The sequence below is a fragment of the Rhea pennata genome, chromosome 10, assembly GCF_028389875.1.
Source record: "Rhea pennata isolate bPtePen1 chromosome 10, bPtePen1.pri, whole genome shotgun sequence".
Lineage (NCBI taxonomy): Eukaryota > Metazoa > Chordata > Aves > Rheiformes > Rheidae > Rhea > Rhea pennata.
Window position 1 is genome coordinate 317,487 of NC_084672.1, and position 20,956 is coordinate 338,442.

General features: G+C 43.1%; 1 protein-coding gene across 5 annotated transcripts in view; it reads right to left on the minus strand.

Moving 5' to 3' along the window:
• The window catches only part of PPIP5K1 (diphosphoinositol pentakisphosphate kinase 1), a 53,159-nt gene that overhangs the window by 15,816 nt on the left and 16,387 nt on the right, over positions 1-20,956 (minus strand). For all 5 annotated transcript variants that reach the window (XM_062584215.1, XM_062584216.1, XM_062584214.1 and 2 more), the window contains 13 exons: positions 19,866-19,951; positions 19,293-19,421; positions 16,308-16,429; positions 15,362-15,544; positions 12,917-13,058; positions 12,051-12,274; positions 10,795-10,922; positions 10,179-10,293; positions 8,617-8,724; positions 6,965-7,081; positions 6,427-6,591; positions 5,237-5,327; positions 2,393-2,515 (listed from right to left, as the gene is read on the minus strand). In XM_062584215.1, the coding sequence (XP_062440199.1) occupies positions 2,393-2,515; positions 5,237-5,327; positions 6,427-6,591; positions 6,965-7,081; positions 8,617-8,724; positions 10,179-10,293; positions 10,795-10,922; positions 12,051-12,274; positions 12,917-13,058; positions 15,362-15,544; positions 16,308-16,429; positions 19,293-19,421; positions 19,866-19,951 (1,733 nt within the window). The remainder of the gene's footprint in view (positions 1-2,392; positions 2,516-5,236; positions 5,328-6,426; positions 6,592-6,964; positions 7,082-8,616; positions 8,725-10,178; positions 10,294-10,794; positions 10,923-12,050; positions 12,275-12,916; positions 13,059-15,361; positions 15,545-16,307; positions 16,430-19,292; positions 19,422-19,865; positions 19,952-20,956) is intronic.

Below are 20,956 nucleotides of genomic sequence, written 5' to 3' on the forward strand. Positions count from 1 at the left end.
TTGAAGGAGCTAACACAACAAGGAAAAAAGATGACAGATCATTCTTACATCCCTTCAGATGCTGGGAACCTGAGTTGTGCAGCATCAGACAAGTCTCTCCACAGATGGAGTCTGCGCAGCATGCTGTGCCCTTACTGGAGGTCTATTCGAGGCTGCACAGTTCATGGTTCCCAGCATCTGAAGGGACGTAAGATTACCAGTCTGACAGCCTTTTATGATGGAAAGACTGGCTGGGTAGATGAGGGGAGAGCAGTGGACGTTGTGTACCTTGACTTCAGCAAGGCTTTTGACACTGACTCCCGTAACATCCTCCTATATAAGCTCAGGAAGTGTGGGTTAGATGAGTGGACAGTGAGGTGGATTGAGAACTGGCTGAATGGCAGAACTCAGAGGGTTGTCATCAGTGGTACAGAGTCTAGTTGGAGGCCTGAGGCTAGTGGCATCCCCCAGGGCTCAGTACTGGGTCCCATCCTGTTCAACTTTTTCATCAGTGATCTGAATGAGGGGATGGAGTGCCTCCTCAGCAAGTTTGCTGATGATACTAAGCTGGCTGGAGTGGCTGATAGACCTGAGGGCTGTGCTGCCATTCAGAGAGACCTGGAGAGGCTGGAGAGCTGGGAGGAGAGGAACCTCATGAGGTTCAACAAGGGCAAGTGCAGGGTCCTGCACATATGGAGGAATAACTCCATGCACCAGTACAGGCTGGGGGCTGACCCGCCGGAAAGCAACCCTGCAGAGAAGGACCTGGAAGTGCTGGTGGACAACAAGTTGACCATGAGCCAGCAATGTGCTCTTGTGGCCAAGAAGGCCAATGGTATCCTGGGGTGCATCAGGAAGAATGTTGCAAGCAGGTTGAGGGAGGTGATTCTGTCCCTCTACTCAGCCCTGCTGAGGCCTCCTCTTGAGTACTGTGTCCATTTCTGGGCTTCCCAGTACAAGAGAGACATGGAGCTGCTGGAGAGAGTCCAGTGTAGGGCTACAAAGATGATCAAGGGACTGGAGCATCTGCCCCATGAGGAACGGCTGCGAGAGCTAGGCATGTTTAGCCTGGAGAAGAGAAGACTGAGAGGGGATCTTATCAGTGTCTGTAAGTACCTCAAGGGTGTCAAGAGGATGGGGCTGAACTCTTTTCAGTTGTCCCATGCAACAGGACAAGAGGCAAGGGTCAAAAAATTGAACCACAGGAAGTTCCGCCTCAACGTGAGGGGGAATTTCTTCACTGTGAGAGTGACAGAGCACTGGCACAAGTTGCCCAGAGAGGTGGTGGAGTCTCCTTCTCTGGAGATATTCAAAGCCTGCCTGGATGCAACCCTGTCTAACATGCTGTAGGTGATCCTGCTTGAACAGGGGGGTTGGACTAGATGATCTCCAGAGGTCCCTTCCAACCTTACTGATTCTATGATTATTTATCCTTTTTTTTTTTTTTTTAACCTTCTTGTGCTAGTTCCAGGAAATGGTATTTTAATCAATACCTTATGAAGTCTAAGTACCTTTCCTTCTTATTATCATAAGAAACACTTGTTCTGGTGTGTTACACTCCTACAGTTCCTTCAGAACACCTTAGTCTTTTCTATGCTCTGTGCTCCAACTTCTCAAGGATAGGGGTGGACTCTGCTTCTCAATGCACACCACACTAATGCTGACTATAGATCAGTCCTCAGCTGGTAATATCCCTTTGCTCCTGCACATGGGGCTACATTTATACTAATGATCACAGTATATTTTACCAGACTGTCATGATGAAATTTAAGGCAGTTTCTGCAGAATTAGTCACAGCAACTAGATCTTACAGTCCTTTTGCCATGTTTCCTCCAATCACCCTATTTACATCAAGCATGTTGGGCATGTATTTGCTTTCTGACAGCTATGCCACATATGGGTAGAGCAGTGCCCAGCCTTACTCCAGTACCTACATAACTCCTGCCAAGGGCATCATTCTGCCAACAGTGCAGCCTCATCTGCTGTAGGGTGGGAATTATTGTCTCGACAAAAGCTTAGTTCAGTATCCGCAAAATCACCAAGATAAGCGAGATGATTCTAGGTGCTGGATTTCTGTACCAGGACAAACTTATAGAACATCTAAAATAATGATTCCTCGCCCACAACAGCAAGTAGTATTAAAATACCAGAGCAAATTCAGACACCAACAATACCATATATCAGTATAAAACTCCTCATGTAGTGTCAGCTCCTGTCTCATTATAGTGAGGATCTGATTGATACAAAAGGATCAAAATTTCTTGGGACTTGATAAAATGCATTGCTGTAGACCTGATGAATATACACGTTAAATTATGTTACTTTTCTTGGCAGTCTAAGTCTTTGCCTCAGTAGCATCCTGAGGCACCAAAGCCCACAAATTAACCAGTTGTTGTAGAGAGAGCGCACATACCGTCTTTGTACGTCAGGCTGCTGGCAAACTTTTTGCCATGGCTGCGTGCATAGTCCTGGAGGTTGGGGGCACTGGAGGAGCCTCCTAGCACAGTGGTGCTAAACAGCCCGGTGCATTGTGACCCTGGAAAGGCAAGGAAGGTGTTAGTATTACATCTCCACTGCAAGCAACTACAGAAAAGTGGTATTAGTGGAAGCACAAGTTAAAAAATGTCCACTCTGGAGACAGATTCAGGAAGAAAATGTTACTAGGGGAGCATGGGGAGGCAGTACTCCCCACTCTAAATTCAATACTGCCAAATGCTACCAGGCAGCCCAATACTCAGCACTAGGAAAGTTCCTAACTCCATTGGGGGGTTTCTTTCACTTGGCTTTCCTACTCTGATGTAGGTTAAACATCTTGATGCTCTCTGGTCAGCACACCTACATGTTCACATCAGAAAAGACAGAGATGCTGAATTGCTGATGTGCAAGTTGCAGGATATAATTTCTCCTGCTCTTCTGTCCTTTCTTTTTGAAAGATCCTTCTGTAGGGCAGTGGGAAGGAGAAATGGCTGCATAGCTCTAATAAATTTCAGTGTTGAATCTGTGGATCAGCTAATGGGAATCAATTACTGTGTCAACCACCAAAGAAAGAAATATGACCACAGAGTTTTCCTTCACAGGCTGCTGCCTAGATATTTCACATGCACTTATTCTTGCCTTGCTATTACAGTGTAGGTCCAAGTGTTCCATGAACTATCCTTATGAAAACCAGATGTGCACCCAGCATGGAGGTTTGCTTGCCCCGAATATGGCATGCAAGATGGTCTCAAGCACAGGAGGGCAGCCTAGTACTGGTCATTTCAGCAAGTGCTTGTCTTTGCTTTTTTCAGGTGCAGCAGTCCTTAGAATGACCTGACTTGATGTGATCTTGAAAGGAACTGCTAGGCAGATGGAACAGAATTCTTTCAACTGAGAAAAGCAGTTATGAGCAAGACAAAACTGACATACTGCCTATTTGTATTTAACTAGAATAGCGAAACTGTTATTACTGTTTTTTTTTTTTTTAAAAAAAAGCCTGTCTATATTGCAAGTATTTGTGGGCTCTAAAATACAGCATCACAGCATGACTGAGGTTGGAAGAGACTCACACCTCCTGAGCTTTAAATTATACATGTGCAAGCTCAGCCTAAGTTGATAGTATCTGTTTCTTGAAACAAAGGAGAGCAACTCAAAGAACTGTCTCATACACACTGAACTTAATCTACTCCACCACTGTAAACACTACTGGTAGCATTTTACAGGACAGACTAGCATGTATATGTTCTTAGATAAACAGGTAAAGAAATCTTGCCTGCAGGGTGCCTGATAGAAAAATCTTAGAAACTTTCCTACTAATGGACATTGTAGTGGGTGTCTCCTATAGACTGCCTTATCAGGCAGTCTACAGCAGATCAGCTTCTAGATAGGCTGGAGAGCTGGGAGGAGAGGAACCTCATGGGGTTCAACAAGGGCAAGTGCAGAGTCCTGCACATATGGAAGAATAACTCCATGCACCAGTACAGGCTGGGGGCTGACCCGCCGGAAAGCAGCTCTGCAGAGAAGGACCTGGGATGCTGGTGGACAACAAGTTGACCATGAGCCAGCAATGTGCTCTTGTGGCCAAGGAGGCCAATGGTATTCTGGGGTGCATTAGGAAGTGTTGCTAGCAGGTTGAGGGAGGTGATCCTGCCCCTCTACTCAGCCCTGCTGAGGCCTCCTCTTGAGTACTGTGTCCATTTCTGGGCTTCCCAGTACGAGAGAGACCTGGATCTACTGGAGAGAGTCCAGTATAGGGCTACAAAGATGACCCAGTGACAGGAGGAGAAGAGTTTCTGAAAAACAAAGTTCCATTTGAACACAAGAAAACACTAGGAAGGAGAACAGGAAGGAGAACAGGAAGGAGAACAGGAAGGAGAACAGGAAGGAGAACAGGAAGGAGAACAGGAAGGAGAACAGGAAGGAGAACCAACCTATGAGGGTGACTGAACACTTGAACAGGTTGCCCTTGGAGATATTCAAAACCCAACCAGACATAGCCCTGGGCAATCTGCTCTAGCTGACCTTCCGTGAGCAGGGGGGTTGGGCTAGATGATCTCAACTACTCTGATTCTGTAACAAACCTCTACAGTAACCTAGGCAGTAACATTACAAGAGGACATAATACAAACACAGAAACACACAGGGAACTGGAGTCAGAAACGTACCACAGAATCAGTAAGGTTGGAAAGGACCTCTGGAGATCATCTAGTTCAACCCCTCTGCTCAAGTAGGGTCACCTACAGCATGTTAGACAGGGTTGCATCCAGGCAGGCTTTGAATATCTCCAGAGAAGGAGACTCCACCACCTCTCTGGGCAACCTGTTCCAGCGCTCTGTTATTCTCACAGGAAAGAAGTTCTTCCTCATATTCAGGTGGAACTTCCTGTGTCTCAGTTTGTGCCCGTTGCCTCTCGTCCTGTTGCGTGGCACTACTGAACAGAGTTTGGCCCCATCCTCTTGACATTTTCCCCCACCCCCAAAGTATTTGTAGACACTGATAAGATCCTCTCTCAGTCTTCTCTTCTCCAGGCTAAACAGGCCCAGCTCTCACAGCCGTTCCTCATGGGGCAGATGCTCCAGTCCCTTGATCATCTTTGTAGCCCTACACTGGACTCTCTCCAGTAGCTTCATGTCTCTCTTGTACTGGGAAGCCCAGAACTGGACGCAGTGCTCCAGAAGAGGCCTCACCAGAGCTGCGTAGAGAATATATGAGGAGAGACACAAATGCACACAAAGATACAGAGGTAGAGGAGGACAGGCTGGGTACAGATGAAGTACAGTACCTAAGCCACTTTGCTTCATCTCAGAGGACTGCCTAGAGTAGGTGCTGAAGAGGCGATAACCTCCTGATTTGGAAGATGACTCTGAAAGTACCTGCAAAGAAAAACAGTATAATCAGTGCCCTGCCCTAAGCATTCCTAACCAAATTACCCACTGATCTCAAAAGCCTTTATAATTCGATTAAAGAAAAATGCCATTGAATCACTTTTTTCAAAAAGGGAAGAGTTCAGCTTGTGATAGTGCATGCTCAATTATTTTTAATTTCAGGTTTGCGGTGAGTTGTGGAACAGATTTTAGAAGTATGAAGAAATTTGTGTACTCAGCTCCTTGTCTTCCAGGACTCCTACTAAAATCACTGTGATACAGGCTTCCTTCTTTAGGAGCAGAAAAATATATCCTCTTTAACTATGTGCCTGTTACAAAGAGCTCCTGAGTGCTGCATACAAAATTATATCAGTGACAGAGACATTGTCGGCTAACAAACCTCAAGCCCTGAACCTCTGCTTTCACGGGCTTGGAAATAGATAGCAGAAATGCCTTCTAAACCTCATCAGAATGTAAAGCAATTCTAGAACACCTTGAAGGTGTCAGCTGCCAGCTGACTATGAAGCTAGTCTTATGACACCAAGACAGCCCTGAAGGACAGAAGTGAGGCTAGCAAAGAAAAAGTCCATGTTGCTTTAGCAGATCAGTGAATGGGACAATTGCAAATCCTATGACAGGTTAACTACTCTGCAAATAAGCCCACTAAATTAGCGAGCACCTCTGATGCTTATGAGATCATAGATGGGAGACAGGAACAAAAGCTGTGGAACTGAACTGCGAGATGCAAAGGTTGGAGTCCAAGGGAAGCCAAAGCTATCATCATGGTTAAGTGAAGAAGTTGCATGCAGTCTCACAGTTGGTTAATGCCTTTACAATACGTGATCTGAATGTACTTGTGCTTCTTGAGCATTTACTTACTTGCTCTTCTAACAGCATTTCCTCACCAATTGCTCTGCCAGTGTTCCCTCTGTCTTTCCTCAATGAGGAGGAGTTTGGTAAGTCAGCCTTCCAAAATCCCTATTCAACATCTCCAAATGCGTTCATAGAATCAAATTCTGACTCTGGTATGTTAAGAGGAATCCCAGAACACCTATACTAGGAAAGGGACCCTCATTAGAATAACAGAGAACGTCCATTGTGTTATTACCTCCATGGACCCTGTTTTCCGGTTCCTGATCAGTGGTGATCTCCGCTGAATGCTGACTTGCTCGGAGGACTGTGGAAACCTCTGTTGTGCCTGATCTGGTTCATCAGTGCCCTTCTGCTTGGAGAGGTCTTCCAGGCTACCTTGGTCAGCTTTCTTGTCCTCATTCTGCAGTAGGGAAACATTGGCAGCAGACAGACAGCTATAGTTCCACGTGACATTACCAAGCATTACTCAGAATATTCATTCTAGGCTTGGGTCTCCAAGTTCTACCAAGCTCAGTATGATACCATCATTCTGTTTTTTCATGTATCGTCAAAGACTACCCAGAAAACAGCCTGCAAGGCTAGGCAAGGAATAACTCCTTAATCGTTCTCAGATGCAAGAGAAAGGTCAGAGGAAGATTTGCTGCTGGAGATTAGACCATACCAGAACTTGGCAGAATAGCAATGCATATGAAAATGGATCTAGGATCAAAGTTAACAACATCCCCTACAGGCAAGGCAGCCTGCGTCATTCAGATTCAAGACATCACGTTCACCTCTGCTGACGCAGGCCGAAAACCAAACCCTGTGGGGACATTTCCGTCTTCCTCACAACCTTTCACACCAGGGCTGAAATGCAGCTCCACATGAAAACGCTCTTCTGAAGATGGGTCCTGTGAACATAATGTAGAGGGAATAAACAAACAAACAAATCAATCCCACTGTCAGCACAGGCTATGATCTAAACCTTTGCCACCCTGCCATGCCAGTGTAACACACATCTCAAGCATAATCCTTTTGGAAGGAAAGCAGAAGCAACAAGAAACCAACCACAAACAAACTGGCTTTGGGTTTTTGTCTCATCCAAAAGGACAGCCCCTATTAGCACAGGGCTGAGGCATTCAAACTGTTGTTATTCTCTGACAACAGCCATCGAAGGACCAAAACAGGATCAGGCTATAGGGGTGTGTGGATGTGGGTATTTATATATTTTTTATATATATATATATACATACACACACACACATATATACACATACACACATATATATGTGTGTGTGTATATATATATATTATAATTTAATACACACACACTTAAAACATAGCCCCTTTCAATTCACCCCTGCTACAAAACCGCAACACCTGGGGGCAGGGAGAGATTTGGTTCCTTCCCTCCTCTGCCCTTAGTTTTATAGATCCAGCTTGTTCCAAGATTTAAGTAACTATCTCCAATATTTGGGGAAAAAACTGCACTTTTTTTTAAGGGAGCAAGGGCTTTTACAGTTTCTATCACTAATGACGTAAAACTAAAAATTTCATCATCTCTACTTGGTAAACTTACACTATTACTCGGAAATTTAGACTTTAAAAAATATTATGTTTTTTTAAACATCCCTTGGATATATTTCACTTCTACCACTAAAAACCCACATTTGGGGTTAGATGTAGCTCAGTTGGTTAGAGCATGGTGCTAATAACACCAAGGCCAAGGGTTTGATCCCTGTACGACGGGTAACTTGTTTGAGGGTTGGACTAGATGATCTCCAGAGGGCTCTTCCAACCTGACCAATTCTATGATTCTAAACTCTCTGAGCATGAGATTCTAACTTTACAGCTTATTGGGTAAAAGGAGTGTTCTACTTGCTCGCTAGAACTTCCTGCAGTACAAGTCCTAAAGCTCTACCCAGCAACTCTGCACTGAACCGATTTATGGTCACCACTGTTAGTTTCCACATTCTAGCTGTTTTTAAATGACTATTTCCAAAATACATCAACATATAATTCCCTAAATATATCAGTATATTTTTAAATTAAAAAGCCTTTTATGAACGCAGAATTTCTGAACAATTTCTAGAAACATTCCAAAACAACTGCTAAATATTGTTTGTTTTTATTTATTTTTCCAATCGTTTATTTTAATTAATATTAAGAAATAGTAAATGGTTTTACTTTAGGAAATGCTTTAAAATAGGCAGTGTTAGTTATACAAGTTTGTTGTTCATGGTGGTGTTCTGTTTACATGTAACAAATATTAACTGAGTCATATCCCCTACCTAAAATAAAAACTAGCAGTTTTGTTAACAGCCTGTACATCTTCATTCACAAGTTGAGAGCTCAGGTCATAAAACTTCCCACCTGAGCTCATCTTTTGGGGACCGTGCCTTGCATCATGGCAGGAAGGATTTTACCCTATAGCTATATCCCTCACCTTGTTGTTGTCCTCGTAGAGCATGATAACAATCTGGGTCATGTAGTTCAGCTCTGAGATAGCACTCAAATAGTCCATGGCTCTCTTCCACTGCTGGTCTTTGTTCTCCTGATATATACACATAAACAGTCGCATGGAATAAGCAACAGCAGACACCTTGCAGCATTCAGTGAAATGGGTAGAGAGGCATTGCCTCTTCACAGTAACAACATTGTCAGGACAGAAACATCTTGTTTAACTCACATGAAGAGAAATGACCTTGCAACAAGGGCAGGGTGCTTACAGCAAGAAACAATTGCATACAATTCACTTGCAGATCTGAGCACATCCAGCTACAAGCCCTCTATGCCATGCTAATTGGAAAAAAGCATAATCCACAGCAGGTTTCCCAACACAGTCATTCTCAAATGGTGGTCTACAGAATGGAGCATTTTAGAGAAATCACAAGAAAGTACTAGGGGTGAACTGGGAAAAAGGGATTGAGTGAAGTTGTTTATACACAAAGCTGAAAGAAAAGGCTACAGAGCCACCCAGGACCCTTGGGCTCCATGAGGCAGGTCAGCGCACCCCTAATTATTTCCCAGCATTGCTAGAGAATGGCCATACCCAAAGCATCACACACTGCTGTGGAACAGTCCACCACCTTGATGGATGTGAAACAAACTCCAGTGGTACAAATGAACCTAGACACAGCCTAATATCCCTGTACTGGCAATAGAGAATCTTCTGATACTGGAGTGGACAGTAACAGCTGCATCTTATTCAGTAAGCAAGTAATTAAGAGGTAGTTGCATGATCAAAGTCTGCAGACAGTGAGCTTCCACAGACATTAGAAGTCATGTCTGCTCATCGAGTCCTAACTCTCAAGGCGTTTCAAAACACAATGTTTAAAAGCCAGAAGATAAACCAAAGGGTCTACTGAGGCATCTAAAGCAGAACTTTTCTCAGAGCCTGCATAACAATTCCATCAAGAAATAGGTTCCAAGAGCAGACTTTTGCATAGTGAAGAGCTTGGATTGAATAATAATAGTAATAGTCCTTTAAAATTGGGCCATCCGTCTCTGTTAGTGAGCACTCATCCTCTATGCTTTTGTGACCCCTGCTCATTTCTGAGAGTAAACTGACTTCTTTTTGACTTAGAATTGACAGAAGTCACTAAAATAGGGCTAAGCCCTTTAAATAAATGGTTGAAGGAGGTAGGAAGAGAGAAATTCTGTCAGTCTCTACTGCTTTACGGTGATATCTTCCTACAGATAAGTGACCTGGACTCCTCCAGAATCAGCAGGGCAGCCCTTGGAGAAAACATGCCTCCATACAAGCACGGAACATACAGTGTCAGGAATGAGGAAGAACTATCCTCCTACAAGCCAAAAAGGCAGTAGTTGCAGCATGCAAACACAGCAGAGATGGAGCTTGGCCAGAGGCCGCCAATATGCATCACTAGCAGAAGAGCTGGCTAGAGGAACAACCTACAGACACACACTGTCCATCCTGGAAAGGGACACTTAAAAAAAAAAAAAAAAAAAAAAAGCTTACTCTGGGAGCCCCGTTGGGACACTTACATCCAGAAGCCCTCCATAGCGGAAGATACTGAGCAGAGAGTGCACATGGCTCTCACTGGTGAAGTAGAGTCGTGTCCGAACATGGCGACCTGGTGATAAAACTCCTCTTGAGTACCTAAACCAAAATCAGCCTCACGTTACTTGTAATCCATCAATGAATTATCTATCACACAGCAGCATCTCTACATTCTTAATAGCATTAGATAATTACACATCAGTAACTATCAAAGTGCAGCAGGAACAGAAAAAAGTGAGTGAGCACTAGGCACACAAGCAGCCAGTTTTCTGATATCCTAATGAAGGCACATGGTGAGGCAGAGACAGGCTCATCACACTAGCATCTGCTTCTTTTTACAGAGACAGGAATGAGTGCACCACCATTCAGTTATAACAGGTTTAAACTTCTGTGTCAGCTTAGCTCCCACTCAGTAGCCTCAACATGCCTTCCCCACTTTTCCAGCTTTAGGAGCACCAATATGCCTTCCTCTTGGTATTTCCCTCAGTACATGTTTAGTGCCTCCTCCCATACCAGTACAGTCTTCTGGCATAGTTCCCACACACACTACTCCAAAGCTTGCCCTTCCCCTGTTGCAGCAGCAAGCAACATGATCCTTACAAGGGATGCAGTTTGTTGACAGACTCATCTTCATGGGTTCTCTGCAGGTCCAACTGGATCTTTTTAATGAGAGGAAGACAAAAGCCAATAGCAATTTCCAGTTTCTCCTCCTTATTAATCCCATACTCCTGCAGAAACAAAACAATAGATATCCTTGAGCCTTGGTTATCTGTCACATCTTCAACTAAAATAAAGCTGTTTGCCTGCACTCCAGCTTTTGAGAGCCTCTGCATGTTCACAGTGAGATGACAGTAGTGACTGCAGACTTTCCGTTCTGTCCACGGGCATCACTACAGATACACAAGGCCAAAATCGGAAGTGCCACTTAGCACCTTTCTCTAACTGTTTCACACATTGTAGAGGATAACAGAGGAGAGAAACACTTCCAGTAAGTGTCTAGACATAGCTGTCAGTAGAATTCCAACAGCTGAGATGTGTAAATGCTGTCAGGGAACATTCCTTCATGACAAACACTTAGATCAGACCTGGCACATGCATTAGCACAGTAGATATGCTATTTGCAAAGATAAAACTTGAAATGGCCAAAGTGCATCTCAGCCAGAGAGCATGAAAATGCTTAGAAGCACATCTCTGCCCCTAAGCACAATTGGACCCTGCTGGTAAGAGCTCTTGTCCCATGCATATGAAGCATTTATGTCAGAAGTGGGACTGAACAATGCAAATATAGAGATTTATTGCATACAGCCATCCTTTCCTCTACTATTTCTGCATGCGTAAACTTGGTGAGAAGTCAGCTTTGCAAACTGAACAAGTTCTAGTTTGACAAGGACATTACATCTGCTAGAACAAGCCTTCACTCTAAAGCAGAAGTCTTTCTTCCCATACACAATCTTATATGAAGAAAAAGCTGCTACAGTGCACAGATTCCACTTGAATGTGTCCTGTAATGCACCATGATGAGCATGGAAAAGCTGTTGCATCCCCTGTTCATTACCCTGAATCTGTAAGAATCCTCATCCAGAAAACAGAACATCTTAAGGCCAGAGTCACCTCAATTCACCCAAACCAGCCTTGCATCATGAAGACCTGATTCCTGATCTCAAACCCAGATCTTGCCTTTCGGATGGGATGTCATAAATGGTTTTGGCCCCAAACAAACAAGTAGAGATATCTGAGAAATATCTGCAATACCCTACCTTGAGAGCTAATGTGTATGAGACTCGAGAGAAAACAGGCAGGGAAAGAGTCAGAAACTGGCAGTACATCATTACCCAGTCAGGCAGGACAGGCTGTACCTGGGGTATGATCACATCTGCCAGGGCTTTGGAGAGTTTGAAGAGCTCTGCTGTGCCTTCCAGTTTCAGGGAACAGTTGTGCTGTACATCATACTTGATGCAGTCATAGATATCAGGGATCTTGCTGATGTCATAACGCCCATTCTTCATGCGGAAATCTCTCTCCAGCTTACTCCAGCGCTGCAGCATCAGTTCTAAAGTCTCACTGTGGTACAGCTGCAGGTCTAAACAACAGTGAACACAGTCACATTCACACCTGACTATGTACATTACAACTGACCTGATGGCTGCTACGACTGACTTCCAGCTGAGAAGGCATCTCATTGTTATGCTGCCCACAAGAATCCCAGCTATGAGAAGCCACTGGACCTGTTGCATTGTTTCAACCTGCAGCCCTAAAATAATTCTGGAATATTTTAGAAAAGTGAAGCTGCTTGATTTTTGGCTGATGTCCACTATAAATTGTATGAATCTCCCACAACTGCATTTCTAAAGGCTCTGTACTGTCATTAGGAAAGTTCTTAGAGGTCAACAAGACTGAAAAACTTAACCATTTATAGCACTGAGTCCCACTCCATGAAATGCTTGAACAAAGTCAGGTATAATCCTCCCGGCTACACTGATGCTATCTACATTCACTTTAATCCTCATGACGCACTTATCAATTCCTTTACGTAATTGGTCTCCTGAATACTAGTTGAAAGCAGAATAGGAGCTTCTATATCAATAGCTTGTACATAATTTCACTCTAGAATTTCTTCCTAGAAGACATACATAAACCCTAGTGGTGTATGGGAGCTTTAAAGAAAGTGCCCATATAAGGAAAAGTAAATCTGCTCCAGACCTTTTCCAGCTCTGATGCTCACCTGCAGATTTAGGGTCTTCCAGACGTTTTTGAATCTGGGAGGTGAGATTCTCGATCAGGGTGAACACCTGGTTACAGACCTCTACTGGGTTCTGGATAAATGTCATGGAGTTGAGCAGAGAAGCACTGCCAGTAGGTGCTAGCTGAGAGAAAACACCAGTACAGATCACTTAGTATCTTTGGCGACTGGGAGAACAAAATGTCTGCTTCTTTCAGCTGCCCTACCCTCTGATCAGGTACATAGTTGTGTTCGCTTTTAAGCATAAGAGGTTAGTTCTGGAGGTACTTAGGCATCTTCTAAGAACTGCCTCAGGAACAAAGTCAGAAATGGCAAACAACTAAGATCAGATTTCCTTTCAACTACTAGACCCACTCTTGCCTTGCTTGTAAACTGCTGCTCTGTTTAAGGGCTAAAGGGCCTCCCAAATGTTTTAGACAACTGTTTCAGGTGAAAAATGTTCCCTAATGTAACAGGTTTCAGCCTGGTAGCTAGATCTCAGAGCTTGTGAAAAACAGTTTTGGGGCCTTTCCAGAGTAGAAATTATAGTGCCTTTTATTGATTGCTATGCTGGATGCATCCCTTGCTCTCTATTCTGACTTCATCACACACTGATAGGATTACAAAAGGTTTTGTGCCCTCAAAATTTTCTAGAAGGGATCTAGAATCTGGCAAAGATGTACTCCCCATCCACAGCAACTGAGATTGTTCCAAGCAGTATGTAGTAAACCACAAGAACTCACATCTCAACAAGACAGACACCACATGAGGTGAGGACAGAGAAGCGTCTCTGCTTTTCATCATCTGCATTAGTGATGAGTGATTGCCAGGGAGTCCAGGATAAGCAAAAACTATTGCATTTGGCTGTTGTGCTCACAGTCTCAGTCACAGCCCTGACATATGCACAGGGTGCAAGAGTATTAGCAACAGTCAGGGCCAGAATCTTCAAGTCAGGAACCACAATATACAAAAATAAGAGCTCAAAGATTCATCAGCTTGAACATATAAAGATTATGACCGCTTAGCTTCACTACAGGCAAATCACAGGCCAGAGGCTCATACAGTGGTCCCAGAATCAAATCCAGAGCATTTAGCTAGACAACAGAAAAGATGCGGAATCACTTCTGGAAGACAAACAGGCATCTGAAGCATGTTCAGCAGGCCTCATATCAACACACAGCTTGATGAGATTAGATAGTGAAAGGAAATGAGGCCATGTGAAATGTTCTCCCTTCCCTGTTTCCTCAACTAAAGATTGTCTTAGAAAGATACTTGGTTTGGATTCAGAGTCGAAGTTCACTCTGCTCCATGACCAGTCATTTCAAAAGTTGATCACACTTCATTTTTTAATCATGCTTCTTAAATCTACTTCAAAAAAAAAATCAGTTTTAACCTCTGAATGACATAATCTGATCTAAGCAGCAAGCAACTTGCATCACTGTGTATATGGTTTCCATACTGAAACTGTCAGGGCTGCACTTGCACTGAGCTGTTGAATAATCCAAATTCCTAGTTAGGGGAGAAGGAAAAAGGAGGGAATAAACTACTAAGGGTTACCAAACAGTAGGTTATCCCAGGACCGCTTCCTATCTTGCAGAGGAACAACCGAGGACCCATTTTCTCCCAACTAAATGGGAGAAGCAAATGTCTTCTCATGCAGCTGCTCAGCTGACACCAGTGTGCTTTTCAGCATCACTGCCCTCCTGAATATAGTGTCCATTCTGTGCTTTGGACCTGCATATAATTTATCCCTGTAGTTCCGTGCCAAGGGCATACATAAAATGTCATTCAGCTATGCCCAGTTTATTGTATGACCTGTTGTTTTGTAGAATGCCCTCTAATTTTCCTGACACTCTAGCAGTTTATGTTGGTTACTGTTTTCTGTTATACCACTGACAAAACAGGTTCCTGTAGGGGCCTCATTAAAAATCTGCACAGAACAAGGATTATTTATTACAATTTCTAATCCATACAAGAACATGTTGTATAACACTGGAGCAGCCAGTACTTTCACAACAGCTTGCAGCTTTCTTCTAATATAGCCTACAGTGATTCTACACAGCAGAAGTCTTCAAAACAAACTGTCAAATGCCAACCAAATACATTATATTTATACATATATTAATCAGACTTATCAAACCAATTTTCTATTAATACACTCATAAAAATAAAATGCACTGGTACTTCTAAAGGGAAAGTACCATGATCATTCTTGAATGGAACAGTGGAGTAAAACTGACGCTTTCACTAGAAGGGCAAGGATTATTACCCTGCAAATCCTTCCCTTTTCCCTAAATTCTGTTTATATCATATAATGTTAACCAGAACTGACCTCAGACTGACCAAACTATCATTTACATACAGCAGGTGGTTTCACATCTTAAACCACTGGAGCAAGGCTACTCTCCTTCCAGACACAAAGATCTAAAGTCATGTAGGTGCTTTTACCTTTTCATAATCCTCTTCACAGAACTGAGCATTCTTCTGCATGATTTCATGCAGCCGTGCCTTCACTCTGTGTTGACAGCTGCTAAGGGAATCACTGTCACTGTCCAGAAGACCATTCATATTGGCACTTTTCACCATTTGCACCAGAATGGGGGTCAGCTCTCCTTCCAGGGCCAGGAGACCCTAAAGCAGCACAGGACAGGATTTCAGCTATGTGCAACCCAACCAACAAATATCACTGCAAGCTTCAGAGTCAGCCTTCAGGCAACTTGAGTGAAATCTCAACTGTCTTTAAAGAGCAGCTTACAGCAAGAACATCCACAATCAGAAATGACTCTGGAATGCTCCTAGAACTATTTTAAGTCAAACATCAGGTCTGTCTGCAGTGGCCCCAGATTTGTTTAGGCCATTGATGAGTAGCCAACTTAGCTGGCTGGAAAAACATTGACACAGCAGAGGCTCTGAAGAACAGCTAGTAAGGTCACTAAAGGATTCCTCTTGGCTCAACCTTTAACTGCAGACAAACCTCTCCTTCCCCCTGCCCCAACTGCACAGCAGACATTTCATTCCCTTTTTAAATCCAAAAGCCAAAGAGTAACCCCTTTAATCGAACTGTCACCAAAGAAATTCTTATTAAGTAGGTATTGTGTACTCAGCAATATGAAACATACTCTAACATTAAACACACAATCAATACTCCATAAATAACTTATTCACCTGATTCCTATCCTGGGCATGATACCAAGGGCAACATATATATGGAGCTACACTGGACTTCCAGTACTGCTCCATATACTTGCTATTAGCCTATTGGTCCACCCTCCCACCACAGAAGAGAAAACCCTTAGGACAGTTTTTACTTCATCACTGGAAATTTTCCTTTAGAACTGGCATATTTTAAGCCATGTGTGGCAAAACTAGCAGATGCCCAAAAGGGAGGAAGGACCTTTGCAAAAGCTGCTGCTGTCATCTGAACTCGTCCCTCATCAGAAGCATAGATCTTGAGATCATGACGGTAGGTGCTGTGCAGTCTAAGCAGGCCACATCCAGGAAAACCAGCATAATCACCTGGAATCATAGAATCAGTAAGGTTGGAAGGGACCTCTGGAGATCATCTAGGGGAACAACAGACTCAAAACCAGCCTTCCAATACCTGCAAAGCTATCAGCTGAGTACACTATAGAATCTTACCACTTTAGAAATCAAACCTTCCCATAGTGTCAAAGCTACGTAGAGAATATATCACTTTCAGCAGCCTTCAGGCTGCTTCAAGAGATAGTTCCAGCTAATAAATTAAGGTTGAAAATCTGATTCAGGTTTTGCTTAACTTGGGAAAGTTCGTTTCTGAAAAGACTGCAAATTCACCAGTCAAGGTCTGACGCTACCCAGATTCTGCAGAAACCCTCTCCCAACAGTCAGTAACTGTTCTGCTAGCTTGAATGCCCCGTGTAGAATAAAGCTACAGAAAAATAACTCCCTCCTACTCATTCTCTGTGCAAAAGCAAGTACTGCTGCCATTAGAACTGCAGTCACAGTCATTCAGTAGTGAGGAATCTGGCTTCCAAAACATACCCAGTAGAGCTGCACTTATCTTGTGGCATGAAATACTATTTTGTTTATGATGGCTGAGTTAATCACAGGAAACAGAGTTACAGATAACTAATTTGCTGCTGCCTGGGATTCCTCCATGAGTTCACACAATACCCAGTCAGAACACATAGGCAGATGAGATAACTGCTCCCAGCACTTAGCTCCTAACTCCAAGAGACATCCTACTAGACAGGAAGGGAAAACAGACAGAAGTCAGTGTGCATCTGAACAAAGCAGCCACATACCAGCTACTACCCAGGAACTGTAACACAGTATCTCATTGCGAAGTAAGATCCTTCTCTCTCCATGAAGCACTGCTTGATGCAGAGAACTCCAAATCCATGATTCAGAGGGACTGAAGTCCACATGTACATGCTCAGTCCCAGCCCTACTGTAAGCAAGAGCGCAATAACTCAGTGCTCAGATATTGAACACTGTGTTCAGAATTGGCACAGACAGTACCTCAGAGCCCCAGCCCAGTCTAGTGGTAACTGCACTCCACTTCAGTAGAGCTCTGCTGACAGGTCTCTCCTCTCAGGATGTGGCTCAGCATACTGCAGTTTACTCCCAGGATTCTTCCTGGAATTCTCTCTCCTACACACTTCGTCTTCTGGTCTCTTCAGCCTCTTGTCCAAGTCAGTAGCTGGTCCTCTCAGCTCCTGGCTTCAGAGACCCACAACAGCACCAGGCAGTTTCCAGCCCTTTTAACACTGTCATTGTTACTATCTTTAAAAATTGCACTGACATGAAGATCCTCTAATTCCTACTGCTACTTCCCCTTTAGGCTCTGTGCACCGACAGTCTGCTCCTATTTCCTGGCATTGCACAGTTTTCTCATCTCTTGCAAAGTTTATTCTCACGTATGTGCTAAAAATGTGCTCTTTGAGATCAGAGGCACGTGACCTTAAAGCTGCCAATACTCTGTAATGGGTACCCTCTTAAACAGTCCAAGTCATGTTTGTACTGCTCACCTACACATTTACTGGATGAAGAAGAAACAGTTATTACAGTTCCCCACTCTGGATGCATCATCACAACCTTGTTATCTCCAGCTTCATTTGTCATTCACTATTTTTATTATATTGCAAGTGTAATATCACACATTCAGTGACTCCCTACACTAGAACAGCAGTAAGAAGATCCACAGAAGTAATATGAAATCCTAGAAAACAAGCAGAAACTACCAGCTGTATGATGTGCAGACACAGGTGGGTTCGTTAGTCTCACAGCAAACATTTTCAAGAGTTGTTCTGAGCTCAGTGCTGATAATCACAGTCCACTCTTCTATACCTTATAGGCTACCACATGTCATGCTGTCCCAGAGAGTATAGTGAATTATACTTGGCTAGAAAGTCTTCTAAGAAAATATTAAACTTTTGTCTGAAGGCAAGAAGAACAAAAGTCCACCATTTTCTTTCCTTCTTTGTAGCATTGGTCTATTACTTCTATACCAGATCAGTGATGAGAAAGGCTTATCTCCAGTAGATATGAAAACCTGGGAGCACTGGGTTCCTCCCCTTTGCCATAGCCCTTATCTCTGAAAAAATACATTGTGCTATTTAAAGCCACCACTAAAAGCCACCTTTCCCAGTCCTCAATTTTTGTTACTGTACTGCATCTTCTCCAGTTCCACCTAAATTAATTAATTCTATTTCAAATTAAGGTAAATAATCATAGAAGTCAAAGATAAGCAGTATCCAGTATTGATCTCAGACTAATGCAGAAGTGTATTATTTAGGATTCTTTTTTATTTGGGTGGAAAAAAAAAAAAAAAAAGCAATCTCCTAGTCTTTTTTATTCTTTGGGCTCTTGTTGATTTATGTGCATGCTAGATGCTTTTCAGTCACATAATTACGGTAGAGAAAATACAGAGAAGTTCTCTCTATTCTCTGCCTCAAGACAGAATTATCTGTGTTCCAAGACAATTTCTACAGTTCTCTACATCTGCCCTAAATTCCTTGTTAATCGATATATAGCTTTTGCATTTGGCTGTACCAAAATGTCATTTTCTTATATGGCTTCTCTTTTTTGAATATTGGAACATTAAATGAAAGAATGCTATTGTGTTTCAAGATGTACTAATGCTTAACCACAGCAGCAGATATCTCTAGCCAGCTCAGGGTTTTTTTAGATGCAAAGCCCACTTTAAGTATTTGTCTTTTTCAGTTCAGCTCAAAAGAACTGAAACAGTAATGATTACTGAGCCACACAGGCTGCACACAGTCCACAAAGTCTGAGCATCCCTGTATGTGCTGGTGATTAGTCAACTTGGCTGGACACACTGCATCACTAAAAAACAAAACAAAAAAAACAAAAACAAAAACAAAAACAAAAAACTTACCTTGGCCACCAGGATACATACAACGAAAGGCTCGCCCCAGTTCTTCTGCTTGGACCCTTCCTGCTGGTGTCAATTCTCCACCCCACTTTAGCACCAGGAGAAGAGATGGGGAAGACTCTCTGCGAGTTTCTAAGGAGGCAAATAGGCACTCACAATGGCAAGTCTCAAAGCTGAGCTTTGGAAAGGGGAGGCATGGGTGGGGAAAGAGCACATCAGAGCAGCTGCAGCGCATTCTCAACACTGGCTGACTCAAAATCCACAGGAGTTAAATCTAGCCTTTTCTGTGGCTTCAGCAAATACAAAAATACAGCCTCTACTGTTTGAACCTCTGAGAATTCCATCTGTATATATTTTTGAATTCATGAATGTCAGCCTCCAAAAACCCTGTAGCACCAACTGCAGTGTATTAGTACACTACATCATGCATCTCTCCAGCCCTTCTTATGAGAGTAGCAAAGACAAGACATGGGTCAAAATTCTCCTTTCATCCCCAGAGGCCTATATAAGTGGGATAGCTGCACACTCTTGAACACCAGGCTTTAACATCGTGGCAGCAACGTTAAGTTTCTTTACCTTCATCTTCACTTGCAGCTTTTGGATGTCCATGAGGAAGATAGGTCAACTGCACCTTACGGTTAATGCCAGAAAAATGTCCATACCTGTCACAAGGTTGGGGGGGGGGGAAATAAAACCAAATTAATTCCACTCACCCCTTCCCAGAGCTCCCTAGGTAACATGCAGCAAAAGAAAAAAAAGAAAAAAAGAAAAAAAGAAAAAAAAAAAACAGGCATTGACTTTCCCCAGCAACACCACTGTCAAGGGATATAAACATTATACAACAAACATCCATCTGTGAGCCAGCAGAAAAGAAAGCCTGTGCAAAATAAAAGCCCAACTCCCTCCTTCCCTGAGGAAATTCAGACTCATTTACTTGCCTGCTCTGTTTAGTTGCCATTGTATGCATTCATATCCCAGAGGAGCTTTAACCAATCTTTGATAATTTCTACGTGTATGTATATATATATATACATATATACATACACACACACAATTTTTTTTTTTTTTGGTAAGGTTGGAAGGGACCTCTAGAGATCATCTAGTTTAACCACCCTGTTCAAGTCGGGTCACCTACAGCATGTTAGGCAGGCTTGCATCCAGGTGGGCTTTGAACATCTCCAGAGCAGGAGACTCCGCCAACTCAACCTGTTCCAGTGCTCTGTCACTCTCACAGGAAAAAAGTTCCTCCTCACATTCAGGCAGAACTTCCTGTGGTTCAGTTTTTGCCCATTGCCTCTTATTCTTTTGCACGGGACAACTGAAAAGAGTTTAGCCCCATCCCCTTGACACCCTCCCTTCAGGTACTGATAGACACTGGTAAGATTACTTTAACAAGTGAATTAATGAAGTTACAGTAAAAACAAACTACCAGTCATATAAGCACAAATATACCTACACCTTTAATAGGCAGAGCAAATAGGGGAAGGAATCATGGCAAAAATTCATCTTCTGCGGTCCACAGAAATTACATGAACACAGACACTGCCTGCTTATGCCACAGTGAACTACGGCTCTCAGAAACCCTCCTTTTGTTTCTAACATGCCAACACTACCATGTTGTCTTTTCTTTTGGCTATATGAAAGCCAAGGGGACATAAACATCTTTT